The sequence below is a fragment of the Chroicocephalus ridibundus genome, chromosome 1 (genome assembly GCF_963924245.1).
Source record: "Chroicocephalus ridibundus chromosome 1, bChrRid1.1, whole genome shotgun sequence".
Lineage (NCBI taxonomy): Eukaryota > Metazoa > Chordata > Aves > Charadriiformes > Laridae > Chroicocephalus > Chroicocephalus ridibundus.
Window position 1 is genome coordinate 32,182,000 of NC_086284.1, and position 20,737 is coordinate 32,202,736.

The 20,737-nt window shown below is 43.6% G+C and overlaps 1 protein-coding gene across 2 annotated transcripts in view; it reads right to left on the minus strand.

The window, feature by feature from the left end:
- The window catches only part of WDFY2 (WD repeat and FYVE domain containing 2), a 67,176-nt gene extending 47,526 nt beyond the window's left edge, over positions 1 to 19,650 (minus strand). Inside the window, exon 1 of one of the 2 annotated variants that reach the window (XM_063333717.1) lies at positions 19,391 to 19,650. In XM_063333717.1, the coding sequence (XP_063189787.1) occupies positions 19,391 to 19,527 (137 nt within the window). In that variant the 5' untranslated portion in view covers positions 19,528 to 19,650. Of the gene's footprint in view, positions 1 to 18,619; positions 18,677 to 19,390 lie in introns of those variants that run through there. The other variant, XM_063333724.1, reaches the window with a different exon arrangement.
- Between the last annotated feature and the right edge of the window lie 1,087 nt (positions 19,651 to 20,737).

Below are 20,737 nucleotides of genomic sequence, written 5' to 3' on the forward strand. Positions count from 1 at the left end.
CAAACACACACAGTGAGCTTTGGAATACACAATTTGTGAGCAGTTATCAAGAAATGTAAATCATTAACAATCTGCACCAGTTATAGCAGTTTACTTAATTCGGAGATGTCCCAACTACTGAGAACCCGGAGGGAGGTAGCACACACGAAAGGCAGTATTTTAAAAATTTACTCAGAGGCCAGTAGCAGGTAACAATTTTTATAATCAATTTTTATTCCAGTTGGAGGGGAAGAGGGAGAAGAGATTAGACAGAGCTGTCCTGTGGACAGGGTCTGGCCCCTAAAACAGATCAGCTGGACAGCTTGCTCTAAATCATGCCAATAAACAGGAATAGCAAGTTTACAAGAAAGACCCAGAACAGTTATGACCTTGAACACTGCAGTGAACAAAAGGGTTGTTTTGGAAATACACACAAATTTTCATCATCTGTGCTGCACCATATAAATAAATGCAAGCTAACAAAGGCTCTTAGAAATGCAACAACCAGATCATTTCACAAATGCATCTTTTCCCCCCTGGCACTGCACCTTTAAAATGCTTCATTCACATAAGTCTGAAAGACCAAGGTTTGTCTTTGCTTTTCCTATTGACTTTTTTTTTGTTGTTGTGCCAGAGCATTTAATAGTTTTGTTTGATCAAATTTTCAAAAGGAAAATATTTCTGTAGTCTGTAGAAGGAAAAAAAAGCTCATGGCATGGCAACTACATGCTAATTAGATGCTACTGAACATTGGGGATCTACATCCTAGCTTTCCCACTGGTCAACCAGTAACCCCTACTTCAGACATAGGACCCAAAAAGACAGTCCAGTAGTGTAAACTCCAAATCATGCACTTAAAAGCTTAGAGAAATTTTTCCCATCAGTTCTCCCAGTCATCCCACACTGTCTGCTCCTCTGGCACCCTTCATTTTTATGCACATTTGAACCATGCTATTTCTCTCCCCAGAGTTCTGGCTCCAGCACTCTGGTTCAGCAAGGGATGACAGTGATTTGCAAGTCCTGAAGACTTGGCCTTTTAAAAATACTCATGCTATTGGCAAGAACATAAGCTTTAGATGCGTATGTGTGTGTGAAAGGTGCAGATACTCCCTCTGCATCCCAGTCCTCCTGTTTTCAGGAAACACCTGTTAACCAGCAGATACCAGGCTACCAAGGTCACCTCTCCTTGGCAGTAACAAGCCTTCAGCATTTGTGCACCCTCAAGCAACTGCAGAGGTAGCCCACATACCTGCTCAAGCAGCTGTTGTCTCTTTCCTCACTAAGTCAAACATGGCTTTGAAACGATCAGGCAAAGGCAAATACTGCCATTCCCTCCGTTGCAAAAGAAAGAATCTCTTCCCATTTGATTTCCATTTCTCTACTGCTTGCAGCATCCCAGCCCACTCCCCATCACCTGAAAGGCATCACACATTCACCATCTCTCAATTACTCAAAACAATTGAATGCATTTTAATAATATTTAAACATGTTTAAAAAAATCCATTAACAAACTGGGAATTATTATGGGCTGCTGATGGGAAAGGAGCTGCTGGAACACAGAAGGATACAATGGGTACTTCAGGTTTTCAGAAGACAACATCTGGCAAATAAAAACTGCTAAACATGCCAAACACCTTTCACATCACCAATGCTCAAGATTATTTTAATCAGATTTCTGGTGCCAGTGTTTTTCCCAATCCAAGCTGCCCCATTTTAACTTTTCATATCAGACGACTGCTTGATATTGGTATTTAACAGCAGTCAGCATTAGGATGTGCAGCTGCTCCAAGAGTTCATGCAGGAAGGAAGCAGCTGTCCTTTTTTGAATTTCTAATTGATAAGACAGGGTCACCAAAAGAATGAATAAACAGGAAGGTGAGGAAAGGAGAGAGTGAGTTGAAAGGAGCTGTGTTAGAGATAAAACATGAATGGGAAGAATAAGCAGTAGGGAACAGGTTATAAAGTATGAATGATAAAAAGCCTGCAGTAGGGACAGCAGCGAGCAGCTGGCTCGGTAATCCCTAGAGAAGAAAACTGAAACAGCACAGTATTTTGGTAATAATCTATCCAAATCGAGGCAACAGGCTGAAGATGAACCCTTCAAACCTCAAGACTCTCCATGCATCCCAGTTACTGGGGTGGGGTATCAAGAAGTCTGCATGAAGTCAGCCCAACCCCAGAAGGGAGAAGGCCAGCTTCACACTTTGTATTTATGAAGCACTGAGGCGGTGTCAAGAGTCAAGAGAGGGTAATGAAAAGCCTTCCAGTTGCACTTGACACCTGAGTATTACCCTGTGAGCAACCTCCAAATATCTAACATGGAAATTGTTTCCTACATTAAGGCTTCTCCAGATAATGCACTTCCACTTACCTTGGTACCTCACAGATAGGATGTTCTGGCTGTGCTACTTGGGACACTAAATCCATTAGGCTGTTATCAGTTTCCTGTTAACAGGACTTTTTTTTTTTTTTTTTTTTTTTTGGCATTTAGGGCAACAAAGGTTCACTATCTATCATTGCAAAATAAGCATAGAGGAAAATAAACGATAGTTTGAAAGAGGAAGTCATGACCAACGCAGACTATCTGAACTCAGTTTCAAGTGATCTTTTCCCAACCGCATACTGCAAAATTTGTACTTGAAATAAAACATTTTCACTGTATATTTTTTCAGGGAGAGAAAATGTTTCACTTCAATTGCCTTCCTCTGAAATGCTCATGGAAAGTTTCAAGTCTCAGCACTGGCTCTTCACAAGTTTCTCCTCTTGTTCCCTCCCCAGCTTGAGTCTCAAGAATAAAACATTTTTTTGGTTCAAAGAAGCTTAGCTTTTGAATAAGTAAACACACACCACAGAGTCAAACTAGGTCCTGTTCATGGATTATTTACAAAATATTACTATTAGTCAAAATTAAAACCCAGATGTTTGAGACCCTTCCAAATCAGTCCTGGACAGGTAGAGAAAGCAGCGCCGTAACCCAGCTTCACAAGAGAACTTAAGGACAGGGATACCAAACACCAGCAGGTCTAAGGTAAGGGCCCAGGTCTGGGAGCGTTGCTCCTACTGAAGAGGTAGGTACTCAAAAATGGGACTTTCGTTAAACATGGCAGTTCAAGCCACCCAACGCAAAATGCCAAGTGTGTGAAATCCCACATCCTCCACAGACCTGGACATACTCCTGCAATCCTAATTGGGACTGTGTAAACACCTGGCTCCCAAATGCTCACCTCCTGACACCCATTTTTACTCCGTAACACTTTAGCTGTAAGAACAGTCAACTAGGACAAGGCAGGCTATAAGATCTCCTGAGCATGTGGAGATTGACACCACCCTCCCCAGAATCAAATCTCAAATACGAGTTGGGGCAGGGGGGGGATAATTAAATAAGCAGTTGATGCTGAGTCAGCTGGTAGGATGGACATTAGCCTGGCCATTTTCTCCCCAGGAGACTCAGAAGTCACCTGTACCTGCTAAGTTCTTGCAACAGCAACTAACCACTACAGAAACTTATCAAAGCCACAGCAACTAGTTCAACAGCAGTTAAAAACATAACATCGAGACTGGATATGCACCAACAAGAATTAAACTTCTCTGCAAAGGAGGATGGATGATCATATGTTCCCTTCCTCTACAAAGAAACTTTCAATTTCTACTTTCAGCTTCAGCAATTGATTTTTTTTCCCCCCAATTGCCTAATTTTTTTCAGATAATACATAACCATAATGTGTCGCCAAATGACAACACCAGTGTCACTCCGATCTGTGATTTCAGGAAACAATATCAATTTAGTTGCATAGGAGGAAGGGGAGCCAAGTTAAACATCTTGTTCTGTTTATTTCCATGTTACTTCTGCATAATGGATAGCTATCCATAATTTAAGTTTATTTGACTCCAAATCTGCCTCTGTCTCTTAGTATCTGGTTAAAATTGTTGTTTCCATAAAATTTGATGCAATGGAGGCCGAGTAGAATTTCTGTTTGAGTCCAGAGCGAGAAAGTGCAATCTTGTGGTTCAGCAAAAGCAGTAGATTTTGTAGAAAAATACTATAAAGACTGCTATAAAACCTTTGCGCCCTGAGTATTCAAAGTACACATGATTCTAAAGAAATCTTGTTGCTTTCTTGATCCTCTTATCTTGGACCTTAAAAAAGCAATAATAACCTTATAACAATTTAGAGCTGGGCTAAAATAATCTGACACAATTTCCTTAGTATCAGAGGATGCATACCAGAGGATAATTTCAGACCAACCATCCTGAGAACAGTCAAAATGATATTAAAAACTTACCAAGAAACTTTTCGTAGAAAAGGAGTAAACACAGAAGGCTCTTATAACAAGACATTCCACACAAGAAACCCAAACTAGAATATATAATTTTCCTCACAATGCAGGAGGGAACAATAACGCACCATGAAAGATGAGGAAAACCCAACACTCTTCACTACTGGAAAGCCTGGCTCCAAGACACAAAACCCAGCTTAGCAACCTGGGCCAAGCTCAGGAGCGGGAGGAGAATGCAACCGCCATGGGGTAGCACCATGCCAAAGAGTGTCAGAACAACAAGGCTACATCCAACACATATTTCCTGACTCCACCACTGCCCCATCCCACTTAGTGTGTCAGTGACAGGTAAGGGATGCCGATCATCCTCCTGCCTACCGCAGCAGCTGTAGATGCACTTCCCCAGTAATGCAAATATCAGCTGCGCTTCTGGAGCGCTCATCTGATCTGCCTCACAATGAGGTCAGCAGTAAAACTCTCAAATGACCCCGGAGCAGGATGAAACCAACCCCGATAATTTTAGTGTTTGCTTATATATTGAAGCAAAAGCAAATTACTACTTCTTCCTAATGGGAGACACATCAGTGTCCCCACATTAGTGGATAAAGAGGTGGGAAAAAAAAGAAAAAAAAAAAAAAAAAGGACTGAAATAAATACCGTGTGAATCCTAATCCTCAACCAACTACCCAAATGGAAAGAGCCTGTACAAAAATAAGCTATGCAAGACTACAGAAGAGAGACTTTCTCTCCACAAGCCTTTGCCCCAACGACATATGTAATTTCTGTTACATTATCAGTGTCAGGTAAACTGGACAAGGCAGAAAGACCTATGTCATAGTTACAGAACAAGCATCTCAAGCTGTACAGTGCTTTCTACTGCAAACATGTTTTGAAGATTCCTATGCTTTTCTCAGGTAGAGAGCTCACAAGCTACTGAAGTAGCACACTTCCTCTTCTTGGTTCCTTTGTGGCATCACCAGTTTTATTAGGAAATGAAAGTTTCTTATCTTCTGTCCACCTTGAAGCTTTAATACAACCTTCGTATCCTGTTAAGGGTTTTCTGGAGTCATTTGGCAGCAACATCAAAGATCTTATTGAAGCATTCATTACATGAAAAGATGTATGTGTGGAAAACAATGCTTGGAGTAAGGTCTGTGGCAACTGTATGCTCAATTTCTTTCAAGTAGTTTAGGGACTGAAAGGAGCAGAAATGTCATTTTTATGACTGAAGGTCTTTTCAAAGATGAAAAGTTTAGGTAAAGCCTCCCTGCAGAGGGTCTCTGGACTTCCTTGATCTTCTCCAAGCTTTTCTCTATATTTGGATCACCTCAATGAAGAATTCTCTCTTCAGCACATAACACCCAACTATATATGTGTTTCAAAGGGGTAGATGATTAGTGGCTTGTATTTCAAAATTGGGCATTACTACAGCTTAGCTCTATGACTTCAAAAATACAGGACCAAAGCTTTCACTTGGCCTGAAACAGCAGAGGGACTGTCACACTTCTCAGAAGTGAAGCCTGGACTCTTCTACTGGCAGTATGTGGAGCAGCTCCAGTGCAGCTGCATTGGCACCAAGCCCACTGTAAGGATGTCACCCTAGGACCGTGTAAGCAGGGAACAAGCTGGTGTGTAAAGAAATCCACGTCCAGTCTCCCAGACCTACAGGACATGATGAAACAACATGCTTCTCAACCCCGTCAGAGATACATCCCTGGGTGTCAGAAACAAAGGCTCATGGAGACAAATAATCTTGATGGCTGTTGAGGAACATGAGGAGATGTACTCAGACAGGCTACAGGTCCAATGCCTGGGCCTATGGAGTTGCAGCAAGAGAACACAGTGGTCTGACCGGAGGACGTGGCCACAGAGGCCACGAGTGCCACTTCTGTGCTCCAGCTGGGTTCCAACCCTGGCTGTGGCCTCATGGGTTGCTGGCCGATGTCCCACGCAGGAATTTGGTGGTGCATGCATTTCTCCTCAGTATTGTGGCCCTGGGAGACCTGCCCTCCCCCGGACATCTGGTTGAAGTCAGCCTTAAGAATCTCAAACTATTTTTGGTCTCAGATTCAGACTTTTTATTAAACTTATTGTTACAGATCTCAAACCAGCAGAAATGTTTAGGCAGGAAGACCACTTTTAAGGGCTGTGTCTTGTTTAAACTAGCAGCTTTGGGTTGGGTTGGGTTTTTTTTTGGTTGGTTGGTTTTTTTTGTTGTTGTTGTGTTTTTTTGTTTTTTTTTTTTGTTTTTTTTTTTTTTTTAAAATCACAGAACCAATTTCCCATAGGCAAATCTGACTCCCCACCAGCAGGGACAGCCACATGATCTGGGTGCCCTGGAGATGTGAAACACACCTGGATTGATAAATGACACAGGGCTGGGACCAGTCTCTGGCAGAAAGGCCACCTGGCGCAGAAACCAGCAGCTGCATCCCAGCTGTGTACGAGGAATGGTCCCTGGTCCAAGCTGACTCCCAGACCCTGTCTGGGAATTGTCTGACACTGTGGGAATTGGCTCATGGTGACAGCAGTGCCTGGTACCAACGAACCATACAGTACAGCCAGCCAGATCTCCGTGCCTGAATACATGTCCTCATGCTACTTAATTCGTTAGAAACACAGTCATTATAGCAAGTGGCCCTGGGTTCAGCTGCCTGTCTCTCCCAGCTGATTCATGCAGTCGTTGAAAAGAGGAACAATATTGATCCTGCTGAAGTCTGCCCTACATACACCACCCTGTGCAATACGGGGCTTGCTTAGAAGAAACAGAAAGTCGGAACAGCAAGGGGTTTTCTGTTTCTGCTCACAAGAGTCCTCCTTTCTCGTTATCTTGCACACCGCAATAATATCTCAAGGTGGTCCATATTTTGCCATTTTCCACCCTTCATTTTTATTAGCCTGAAGTCAGAGTAAAGGTATTGGCCAGCAACTGAATAAACAGAAATTTCTGGCTTCACTACAGTCATCATGCACAGCCATAAAGGGAAATCAAACTATGAACAAAAAGAGGAGCATTGCCAGGATAATGCTTCACAGTATCACAACGCCTGGCTTTCAAATTAGGAGCATGCCTGCAAACACAGGCAGTATCATTTATTTCTGGAAGAACACCATTGAGTCTGAGGTGTCAATACGTGCATACACACCACCTTTGGAAACCACTGTTTGCACTTTTTAATCCACATGCAACACTCTCGAACACAGATCACTAAGCAATTACCCATGTCATTTGCTTTACCTGCATCCAGAATTTTTGTCAAAATGGTTATTTACCTACTTCTCCCACATGACACTGTATACAAAATTACTTACCTACATAGTTAGTAGTCCTGTCTTTGTGATTAAGAGCTGAATAACAATTATACTTGTTTCTAAAAGAAGCTGGCTCTTTAAACTATGTAAAAATGTCTGTTCGTGTCAAAAAGTGCATGTGAACACAAGCTCAGTTGTAGAGCACAGGAAAGACCATGGAAGACACTGAACGAGGCACATCAACCCATTTGTTAGGTTTAGCCAAGCTTCCTGCTGGTCACCTCAACCTTGGCACTCCTTGGGTTCTTCATTCAGGTGTGTTCACACCTCATAAAAAGCAGACAATGATGTTTATTCCTGATTCCTCAAAAAAGTGTTTCTAAGTCATCAGGTTTTTAGAAAGATGAATATAAGCTGTGACTAAAAGGATGCTGTGGATGAAACTAGTTAGAGATGGAGACTCCTTGGCTTGGTTTCCTGTTAATGAAAACTTATTAAGGAAAACCTCGCCAAGTTTATCTCTTATCTACCAAAGAACCTACTGAGGAGGAGGGAAAGGAGGAGTAAAAACATCCTAAATCACAGAAACTTTCAGAATTCAGATAAAGTTCACACATTTTCAGGCACTACAGCATATAAATTTTTTTTAAACAATCAGTACATTCATAACTCCCTTTTCCTACTGCTTTTTCTGATATCTAAGATTGGTTAGCCAAAGTATTTGAGGAAGAGTCAACCACTGGAAACCTAAAGACCATAACCACCAGCATTTATAGCATTCCTTGTTTAACAAAAAAAAAAAAAAAAAACTACCTTTGCTTTTAATCTTTCACTCCAAAATTAACTTTGGAACTAAAGTGGCAGCACAAGCTACCATGGGATTTCCTACCTTTCTGCTTGTCCTTTGCTCCCTCACCATACAAGCAATGATAAAGAGTGTACAGAGAGGAAGATGAGGGGATACGCAACAGAGATCCCAAATGTCCCCCAGAGCAATGTCCACAGCCTGCAGAAACTCTGCCCACAGCAGGGCTGAGTGCATGTCTCTGCAACAGCCCACCACACTCAACAGGGCTCCTCATCCGCCAGTGCCTCGCAGCTCAGGCTGCCATGGGACTCCAAGCAACATAGCATGCTCTCCAAAATTTTACATGCTTTTGCTTTTTGGTTACAAATAAATCTAGCAACAACAGGACTCAGAACATGAACCTGAAAGTTCTGTGTTTGTATGGGTCTGAGCTGATGTCCCTGCTGAAGTCCAGCAGGATCACTTCCTAGTTGATATTTTGAAAGCATGATGATGGATTTATGTATTCCCACTCATTTACTGGCAGTTGCAGAAGTTAGCAAGAAGAGATTTGCTTATGAAGTCTGATTCATTTCCTGAAGGGAAGAGACTGTGCTCTTCTTTGGAAATGGATTAGTACCTATACATTGTGTAACCAGCCATTGCTATGTAATACGCTGTGCCAAGTACAGTGGTCTACCGCCCATCACAGTTGATACTCTCAGGCTAGCTGCTTCTCTTGCTTTCTCCTGCCTGAAGACATCCAGCATATGTCCACTCTTAGCCGTCAATGGCAGCTAATGCAGTCTCAAAAACTTCTATTACTCCCCACTTCAGATGCAACGCGACCTAGAAAACATGAGGTAATATCAGACAGGCTTTTGCTCATCAGACAGGGCTAAAAGCCTCAGCTACTAAGGCAAGGCTCTGATAGACCTGACACACACTTTTGGAGCTTAATTATAGTTATTCTGACTGAATGGGACATAAAATAGGGCTCAGTGGACAGAATAAAATGTATAATTTCACTTCAGCAAAAAGCATCATCTTTTTAATTCCTGTCATTAAATAACTTTAGTCCAGGCTTTGGGTACAATAAAGCCAAAGGTGTCAATTTTGACTTGATAGATACATTATCTTCTCACCTCCCACCCTCAGCACAATTCATGTTGGGCCAGCTTTGGTCCTCTCTTTCCCCGTTAACACCTACCATAGTGCTCTACTTCGATCTCTAGCTTTTAGTACAGGCAGAAGCAGGTACTGATGAAGAAAACCACTACCACAGCACACTAAAAACAATCCTTCAGCTCTGGAAGCCAATGCAGGGCTCTTCAGCAAAGGCCCTTCCACCTCCCCTTGAGCTCCTGGCTGGCAGAAAGCAGGCTACACTGAAGCCTGACCAAGGACTCCTGTGCCACAGGAGTTCGAAGCAATGGGACCAAGAGGACAAGAGCAGGCACAAGGGCTGCATGCCTGACGTTGGAGAACAGGACAGGCATGAGACTTCCAGTAATGGCAGAAGTGCAATCGGCCTTTGGCAGCAGCTTATTGCTGGTGAAGCTGCTGAAACAGCCAATAAAGTAGAGCCAGTAAAGGCAAGTCCAGCCAAGACACCATATAGAGGTGTTTCCCCTGACATCAAAATGCTGCAGCTGTCTTTAATCAACCCTGCATGCAGTAAAAGCTAGGTTGGACCACAGGCTATGTCCTTACCATCAAAGCAGAAGATTTAGAGATCATGGTCACCTTAGAGATTTTACTTTCATCCTGTGCCATGCGCAGGCTACTAGAAAACATGAGGCCTTCGCAATGTCAATTTGAACCACTCATTGGCTGACTCCATAGCCCACATCTGCTCTAGCAAAACACAGAGCTGGGGGGGGGGGGGGGGGGGCAGAATTTCCTTGTATCAAACAGGAAAACAGGGACGGAGTAGGGGAATGAGAAGATGCAGCTTAATAACACTAAGTACCAAGCGGAAAATATTAAAAGTGAGGCTAATTCAGCACATAAGTAACTTGAGTGCAAACTAGTTACAAATAAAATCTAAGCCACCGTTTCCAGTTTCACAGCACTGAGATTCCTGAAGTTTCCAACATACATGAAGGGGGCAAAATACTTAATGAGGACTTGTCTCTTAAGAGAGATAAGAGCCTACTGTTTTAAATGAAAAGTCAATCCCTTCCAGATCTTTGTGTAATAAACTGGCCCCAAAACACCTTACAGAATATTGAGTTCAACACTATATTCAGCCAACATCTGCAAGGGAAGAAAACTCAGTGTATATGTTCTTGGAGAAGTGTCCAAATCAGAGGAGACATTTATAAGATAAGCTTTGCTGTTCTGCTTCAGAAAACATAAACAGCAACAAGAAAGCAAGCAACAGAACAGACTAATTTTCAGTGCTTTCCTGGTTCATCTTATCTTGCATCACAATAAACCTACTGGATTTCCTTTTTCAGTCACTGTCTATATATTTTTTATTCCAAGCCGTGGATAGTGTGGAAGTCAGAGACTGTTGATACCTATACATCTAAATCTTGAAACTATTGTACTAAGAGGATACGTACCACTTATCTGAACCAACTGCAAAACCCTCTCTCATCTCCCATTGTCTAGCATGCATTAGCTTGCATAAATGTAATTATGTTTTTGCTATACCTTATTACCTTTTAAGCTAAAGTAAAAACTTTAGCACCAACTCATGATTAGACCTTACTAGAGCTTTAAAAAAAAAAAAAAAGCTGTTTACTTTAAGACCCTAAAGTATTCCATGAGGCAGATGCACCACCTGCTTAAGAATACAATTAAGCCTTTATTTGTTATTATAAGTGAATTTGAAGCCAAAGGTAAATTTATCAACTTTGCACTCTCTGCTGGAGGTATGAAATCTCATTATCTGTCATGTTCTAAACATAGGCAAGGATCTTCTCTCCACATCCCTTCAAGGCAGGGCACTGTATTTGCTCTATCACCTGAATCCAGATAATTCTAATCCAGATAATTCAACCTAGTGGCAAAATAGGCCAATTCACATTAGGACAGATTTTTCTTAGATTTCTCTCCATGGGACTCAACTCCTATTGAAACTGCTATTACAGACTTGTAAAGGTCAAAAGCATTGCCTTCTGGGGCTGATCAATCACTACCGTTATTTCAAAAACCTGCTAAGAACATCGATCTTTTACCTCACAGTAAGAGGGAACAGTACAGGATTTGGAGAAAAAAAAAGACAACTTTAGATCAAACTTCTCAGTAAACTTGGCAGCAGAACAGCAGTGCTCTTCTACCCAGAACTGTGCTTTGGCATCGCCTTCGATTCGGTGCTCAAAACCTTAAGAGTTCCCTGAAAAACTTAATTTAAGTGGTGAATACACATGGTATGACAAGCAAAGCCCATATGTTCAAAGTCTGGCCAAGGTTAGTTACACAACACTATTTCCTGCAGCCTGACTAGGAAAAAAATTAAAACACAACTTTTTTTAACCCAGGCTCCACAATTGTTCTCCCTTTTATGAGGATGAAGGCTGCACTTTGTCTATCTAAAATCTCAGTACAGTCTAATTTGCAAAATTTTTTACTTGCTTCCTGATGGCCAAATATCCATTTTGACCATTATTTATGCACAGTTTCAAGCCATCAGGCAGACAGACTGTGACATATGAAGAACCCTGAGAGATGCATATGGTTTCATGATTATGTAAAGCTCTATCCCTGGAGGGCTGCCTTGTAAACTTGCCCTCTCCTGCTTCTCCTTTCACAAAATTGTCCTTTTTCTTCTCCGGGCTTGTTCCAGCCACTCACCCAACCTACTTGCTGGGGTACGTGCTGGTCCTGTGCAGATGTTTGTTTTATAGTTTCCCCATTTACTGCATTTCATACTTCACCTCACAGAAGTATAAAGAAGGAAGTTTTATTTTCTCTTTCCTAAGATGACCCATGCAGGACAAGGCTTTGCTGAACAAGATGCATCCCGCTGCCTGTGGCTATTCTCAGCACCCCACGGCCACTGCTCCCGTCCCCTTCCATGGTGCCCCACCCCAGCCTGCCGCATCCTGCGGCACCACGGCTGCATCCATCACTCCCTCACGCCATATGCAGAAGGGAAACAGCTGTGGTTTTTCTTGCTCCTGTCTTTGCAACAGACTATGCTAGGGACTACTGCAATTCTCATCAAATCTCTGGGCAAATACACGCAGATACTGGCAGAGTTTTATATAAAATGAATCATATTTGACAGGTGTGTGACAGAAGCACCATGGGCAAGGCAATTAAACATGGTTTCTGGGGGGCTTTAATGCAAATGGCCTTCCAATGTCTGAGAGGTTACAGGGCACAAGAACACAGTGATGTACATAAGAAACTTGTGCAAAAGCCAGTTGCTCTCCTTAGGGCATTGCATGTCATTTATGAAGCTTTTAGAGCTCCTGAGCAGAGGAGCAGTAGTGTGCCTGCATTACGCCTTCCCATTTTCTCCTTCCCATTTTTTCTCTTAGGCTGTTACAAACAACATTTTACAAAACTTGTGCCACTTTCCAGCAGTTCTCTTGCATGTGTTATCACATAGCTGAAAGATGTTGCTGGGAAACCTGTGCACAGGTCACTGTCAGCAGATACCATGCAGGAACCGGTGCAGCTGGAGAGAGGGAAAGAAAAGAAGAGTCTGCCTCAGTAACCAAAATCCTACAAGGTAGGTCAAACAAGCTACTGACAAATTTCTGTTGTGCTACAACTTCACCTGCTGTTTGAGACCTTCAGTTCACTAAGTGACCCTCAATGAAAAGCCAGCCTTACTGAACTATCCTGCTAGCTTCAAAACTGTTGCAGTACCTTTATTTTAAGGTATTGCAGCCATTTAATTCTGTAGCATCACTGCCTCTTTAGTCATCCTTAGCTTTAGGAGAAAACCCAACAAGTTTCCCGCAACAGTACATTTTTACTTATATGCTGTCTCTGTGTTGCGCATAATCTGTAATCAGCATTTGTTTTTCTTCCAGGGGCACAGGGCACACACAGAGGTGGCATTGTGCAGTATCCTCTCAGCGAGGAGCGTTGTTCAGCTGCAGAACTGGAGAGGCTGCAGGGGAAGGTCACCAAGCCTGACAGATACAAGACACACTGATGAGAGAGCCAGTCTCTGTGTAAGCAGATGCCAGTGAAATTAAGACGGGGTCAGGGAAGACAAGAAGAAAAACAAGAACTGGTTAATATGGGAGGCGGATGCTCCATCCTGAAACTTGCTGCAACTCAAGAGCATTGTTCAGCAACCGGCAGAAAAAGAGGCTGCCATAAGGCAAACGGAAGATGTATTGAGTAGCTCTTCTTATTCCAAATAAAGCTTGTAAGATATGAATAATCTCTAAAACACAGAGGTGAGTAAAGTAAAAACCACCGCACCTCTGATTCTACAACACTCGGGCATCTAACGTTCCACTCTATTTTGATGCCTAATTCTGCTGCTGAAATTGGGTCTGTACAAGTCGTGGTCCAAAGCCACATCATATCACATTTTTGCAGCTGCCACCTTGCAGTTAAGACATGAACTTAATACAACTGCAGGAGTTGCACCAATTAGTGCATTGACCTGTATGAGCTAGCAGTTGAAGGATAACTCAAATCAGCAAGGCAAGACTAAATGCTTGTGCTTTAAATCTTTAACTGATACTAAGTACTCGGGGGAGAGCATCGTAAGGCAAGGTGCTTTGGCAAACTTCAAGAAGTCAACTCCTGGTGGTACAAAGGGCCACAGGGGGTTAAAAAAAATACATTGAAAGGTCTGCCACAAGATACTAAGTAGAGTTTATTATCCCAAACAAGTACTCAGAAAAACATTTTATGTGCTACTCCCAGGATTTTGGCATCTCAACAGGATACATGTTAGTCAAATCAAGAACAGTTGCTTTTCAACATCTGCAACAATTTCTGACTCCAAGAGCTTTTGGACCTTCTGTCTGCTCTTAAACCTCTTGCCAGTATCCACTTCTTTAACTCAAACAGCCAGCACTAACCTCCACCCTGAGCTTCATTCCAAACACAGTCATCAAGTTGCAACACATGCATTTAAAAAAACATTCAGAGCAAACAAGCTGCATCTACAGCAATACGTCTCTTACGAACCTTTGCACTGTTCATGTAGAGTTCCTTCATTTCCTCTCAACAATTTGATCAGTGACTGATGTTTTTATAAAGATTTAAAGAACCTTTAGGCAGGGACATGTCTTTTTACACCTGTGAAGAGCATCCACACCTTCTGTGCTGCTTGAACTACTGCTCATGCTGCAATAACCTGGGTGTGAAACCTACAGGTTTGGACTGATGAACATACACAGAGAGCCAGCATCAAAATCAGTTCTTGCATCACCTGCACCTCTGCTGCAAACCAACAGCCACACACAAAGCAGAGCAGCTGTCAGTGACGGAGCTCTGTGCTTAGATGAGAATGACAAACCTGTATTGAAACCATAGCTCTGCGAAGAAATCACTCTCTACCACTCCACCACAGGAGAAAGGAAACCCAAAGAGCTTACGAACAGGTTGGCAGTTCCTCGCATCCTGCTGGGATGCAGTGCTGAGTGAAGAATCCCACCTTCCATTAGAGGTATTTCACAAGCATGAACAATAATGCTGTATGTTTTATGTTCTGGATCTGGACAAGAAAACCCCCACATTTCTTGTCACACATGCACATTCCCTTTCCTAGTACACCATTAGTTTAGCAAAGTTGAGATTTCACCTACACCAGATGGTCATTCATTTTTTGTACCCCCTAATACCTGCTAGTTAACCTACCCAGAAGACAAGCCTTGGACAACAGCTGAAGTGCATATCTACATTTAAAAACCTCAAACTGTAACTCAAACCTGGCAATACAAGCTCTGCACAGTTTTCCCTCTGTAAGATGAAGATACCAATATGCACATACATGACAAACCATCCAGGCTCACTGTTTATACAGCAATCCATAAAGAAGCTGAGACATCTCAGTTCAAAAAGAACTTAAAATGACATGAGATAGGGGAGAAAACAAAGGTCTCTGTTCCCTTATTTAAAATAAATAAATAAATAAATAAATAAATAAAAATCCTATGGCATAAATATTTTTCTCCTAGGTTTTGTCACCTTCTAGGAGACTAGAATGTCTGTTTTTTAAATGGAGAGGATTTTGACCACTTTCAGTTAACTATGAAAACTTTTACCTCCCATGAATACTTCAAGGAGAACAGCTCTTGACTGCAACACTTACATTTCCAAGTTCTGTAGCATGGAAGTGAGCACAGAACTCCCACCCAAAAGAGGGCACAGACCAGAGCTCATAATTATCAGGAAAGTTTCCTACACCAGCACGTGTCTAAGATTTCCTCACCTACAATATAACTAGCGGAAAAAAAAGATGGCTAGTGGCAAAGCGCAGGTTTACCACGATGACACCTAGCCCCCTCCTGCCAGTCTTGCACGGTGACACACAATCATCACATAGGACACCCAGCTGAATGAGCACTCACATCACTGGCAGGCTCTTGGGAAATACAGAAGTGTATTTCCCAAGCAGAACTGAAAGCTGTGTGAGTCAGTGCACTTCTCCCACCGTATCCCCATGCTCAGGTAAGATTAATGACACTAAATCTGCTCTGGAGCACAGAGTTGATATGTCTCAACTTGACATGCCAGTGACCTAGTTTTCAGACATGCCCAACACCCACATCTCCCTCTGAAGTCAACAAAAGACAAGGATGTTCGGCAATTTTGAAAAGGTAGTGTATGCTTTTAACACACAGGAAGCTGATGACAACTTAGGGCCAGCTGTGCACATTAGGAAAATCCCATTTTAGCTTCGTATGTAGCACCTAGGGTACTCGATGCTATGGATCACTCAAGACTCTACACGTTCAGATATATGTATCTGTTAGTTCCACCCATTTGCTGGCAGGTGAAAACGCATGGATGAAAGCTAATAATTTCATTCTTATAGCCCTACTGCATCAGATTTATACATTCTTGGATAACAAATGCTGCCACTCCTTTAACTCTCACCTGCCTAGACAGGTGCATCCCCTTTCCTTAGAAAAAGTTACATGTTATCCCTTCCAATCCACACCAGCTGTACTGTAAGGAGATAGAGGCTCAGACTGTTTTACCCTAGAAAGGAATCAGCCAAATTAATTAAGATTAGGACACAATGCACACCATTCAACTAACATGACTGACTAGGATTCAGAAGAGGAAAAAAAATGTAGAGCACAAAGGTGATGCACACTGAAGAGAAACTCCAACCTTGCAGGTTACGTAAAGTTTAGATAATCTAGCTAAATATGTACACACCCCTCCCTGCCCCCACCCCCCCTCCATCCTGGCCCTGCCATGAGATTCTTTCTTTCCCCATCTATGTCATCCTTTATGAGGAATAACCACACTCTCTATTATCACTTGGTTTTCATTTTATTTCCTAAAATATGTGCATGCATGTACAAATACAACGATTCAGGGCTACATAATGCATGACTATGTCTGCAAGCTATAGCTGAAACCACTTCCGTGGCTTTTAAAACCAAATAAAACCACTGGTGTCATAAAAATAGACTAGAGATGGAGCTCCCGCCTTGAAGAGTTTACTGGTATAGAGCCACATCACGCACTGAAGAAAACCTTTAAAGTGGTATCTAGTTGTTGTGTATGTTAAGACTACTAGCAACTTCAACAATGATATATATGTTCAGCCATTAACTAGCAAACCAACGGAGAACTCCTTCCTCTTCATCTCCAGAAGACCTGTCCTCCCCAGCCTGAAGCAAGTGCTGGAGATGGACAGTCATTCCAGCTGAAGTTCCCTGCAAAAGTTTCAGAACATTTCTCTCATACGAGCAGTACATATCACAGGCTGGGAAACACTAACAAAAGACAGATAACATCTCCTGAACCATCCCTTACAGTTTCCAGGAATCTCTAAAAGCTCTCCACATTCCAAGGCCATTAAACAACCGCGTCAACAGTAACACTAGGAGGCAGGTCCAAACAGGAAAAGGTACCATAAGGATCTGCACAAGCCTAACCATAAGTCACAGGTATTGAAAATCTGGTAAACTTTGCTTTCACCCCAGGTATCCCGAAATCTCCAAGCTTAACTCCCAGCCTGCTATTCCAAATAAGTTTTAGTCTCTGAACCTTTTAATTACAATAAAAATGCTAATGCAGGTGGAAAAATGAAAGAAAAAGCCATCAATCAACCTCTTCATGCCTAAAGAAATAAAAGGCACGATCGTAGCTTATAGCATCTCAAAGACACTGCAAACCAGCCCCACAAGCAGGCAAATTACCTGGTTAGTTCCTTCAGTCAGAAAATAGCCTGGGAACCTCCAGGCTTACTACAGTATTTTAGTGTCTGTAGAGCTATCCTGTATCATGAGCAAAACTTCAGGTATCTATCAGCACATCTAGCAGCAGATTTCTTCACCCAGTTTCGTCAGCAAGCAGGACCTAACTACACCAGGGGTTTGCCCTGGGATGAGAAGGAATAGGGATAGTTGCTTATGAACTAGCAAGTTTCTTAGTGTGAAACCCCTGGCTTCCACTTCACCACTTGTTTCTTGAACCTGACATCTCAGTTATTGGTGAAACAAAGATCTCTGATCAATCCCTTTCTCTACATAGAAATATCAACTTGGAAAATCAATCTATTCTCAACAAGTCATATGTGCTAAAACAGCAGAAGCTACTTATTTTTTTCTGAGATGAGAGGAGAGGCAGAGATTGAGAGACAGACCTATATGAGAGCAAGTGAATTTCAGAAATACTTCACTACAGAGAAAAAGAAACAGCTGAGCAAGCCTAACAAACTAAATGTGCAAAAACACACTGAAGCTTTTTTCAGCTTCACAACAAATACATAAAAACCGTAAAGACAATAAAATCATGAACACGTAGCAATATAAAACTCTGCTTTAAGTCCCTGTGACAGCGTACTTGTTTTATGTAGCTCAGTTTCTCTTGCTATGATGCAAGAGAGTTCACCTGAAGACCACAGCTTAGATGAACTTAAATGATCTTAAATTTGCACATATTTGACAACTAGCTGAAGAGTAACTCACAGTGAGGACAAAAACAAGATGAAAGAAATACTGACAGTTTTCCAGAAAGCTAGCAGAGATATAAAAGCAGACACTCAACAGGATAACAGGCATCCAAGAGAAACAGTCCAAAAAAACCCACAAACCCTTGAGAATCAAAACATATTCACACATTTTGGGCAACATTTGTCTTTCAAGCTGGGGACACAGGTTACACCATGCACCCGAGTTGCAAAGAAACTCTGCTTAAAATAATTACTTACGGACTCCGCAAGAAAAATAAGCTCTTGCTTTAAAGGAAGGCACCTTCAGGATGGAGTTTTGAAGCTCCGGCTGCAGGGCTGAACGAAGTTTGAGCTCTTTCAGAAGAGACAAAGCTGCCTCTGGGCAGCCTCAGACCCCGGCAAAACGGCCTGAAAACATTCTGCTCTTTGGCAGCTTTACAACACGGGATTTAACTCCAAGATCTTATCACTGACACATGGTATTTTTAAACAATTACCAAGAAACGCTTGGAGAGGGGAAAAGGGAACCAAAACTACTGTTTTAGCCAATGCCACGGCAACCTTTAGGCAAGGTCAAAGATCTCCACAGTCTGCCCCCCGCCCCCCGGCAATTCTTGTGATGAAGGCGATCTCAGATCCCATTTTACCCACGTTAAAGAAGTCACTCAAGTCCTGCAAGTTTCAGCAGCGCCCCAGCCCACCCACCGCCCTGACCCACACGGCGGTGGAGGAGGAGATGGACACCAAGCGGGAGACCCCCGTCCCAAGCTCCTTCTCCTCCAGGACCAGCTGTGGCCGCCTAAAGCCACGTCCCCATGCGGGAACACCGCGACCCGCCTGGACTCCGGTGGTGGAGTCTCCCGTCGCGTCAGTGATGGTGGTGGTCCGTCACCACCACCGCTCGCCGGCGACGGTGGTGGATCACCACTGCAGGACCTGTCACCTCCCGCCATCCCTCGTCGGGGATGGCGGGAGGTGACAGACCACCGCTACGGCCCCACAGGACCTGTGGACGCCCGCTCCCGGTACCTGTCCTCGGAGACGCTGATGACCCCATCCTCCTTGGGCACTATCGCTGCCATGTTCACCACCTCCTGCGAGCCCTCCACTTTGTTGAGCAGGAGGGGCTTGCGAGTCAGCGCCTTGGGCTGAGGCTCCGCCGCCATGGGCGCCGCGGGGCCGGCGGGCACCGCCGCTGCGGCCGGAGGAGGCTGCGGCCGAGGGGGAGGCGGCCCGCACTGCCGAGGCGGAGGAGGGACTTGCCGGAGCCGGGCGACGCCGTCCCTGGGAATCAGGAACCAGTGGGGCAGCGGTGGAGGCGGTGGCGGCACCGCCCCCGAGCCGGGCCGGGCCGGGGCGGGGCGCAGCGGTCTGAGGGGAGGAAAATGGCGGCCGTCCGCCGCCATGTCATACGACCGGGCTGCGGCACCGCGCTTTTGCGAGGGAAAACCTTCGGGCAGACGGCGGTTTAAACACACGTCTCCTTCAATGGCCGCACTCCCAGGGGTGTGCGTTGTTCGGGCCGAGCGCAAATACCCCTCAGGGGGCAGCCGGGTAAACGCGTCCTGCTTCTGACAAGAGGAGCCTTGTGCTCCTGTCTTGGCACGGTTCGTCTGCCTCGCTGTCCGCCCTGCAGGCACATTGCTGTTAACCCATTTGCGAAAGAAAGGGGAGCAAAGATTAAAAGGGGCGATTTCTTCCCTCTTTTTACATTACTTTTTCCTGTCCGAGTTTATCTTGGGACTGATGGTCAGCACATGAGGTAAAGACGGGATTCCTGCCGTCACAAAACAGCAAACTTGCATTAAACTTTCTGTAGTACGTTCTGCACCATGCAAGGTTTACATGATTGAAAGATTTCTACGTGGATTTCAGTATTCGGTGTTGAAAAGGGGTGAAATAGAACACGGGGCCAGCCCAGGCAGAGGTGAGGGCCGGTAGAAGCCTCGGGCAGGCAGGGCCTGGTAGCAGGTTTGCAGTTTCTACGGCAGTAGAAATTCACCGTCGGAGAGTTTATTCCCAAGGGAAATGCAACAGACTTCCAGCAGCTCATTTTCAGCAAGATGCTACTCTTCACTCCCTTCTTCTGACGGATTCACTGAGGTCCAAGAAGGTCGGGTAACTTACCCAAAGCTCTGTGCTAAAGCCAGTGAAAAAGCACTTCCAAAGCACTTCCTCCTGAGGTATACGCCAAACTTTCATAATCTGTCTCAAAAGATTCTGGAAAATCACGCTCAACGTCTGAACTGTTGTCCTACATCGCAGAAGTCGTCAGCAGATTGGAAAGCGTTATTTCAGCTGTAACTTTAAATTTACCCACACTAAGCCGACGAGCAGCAGCTCTCCGTTAAAAAATTCAGTGCTCTTGCCCATCAG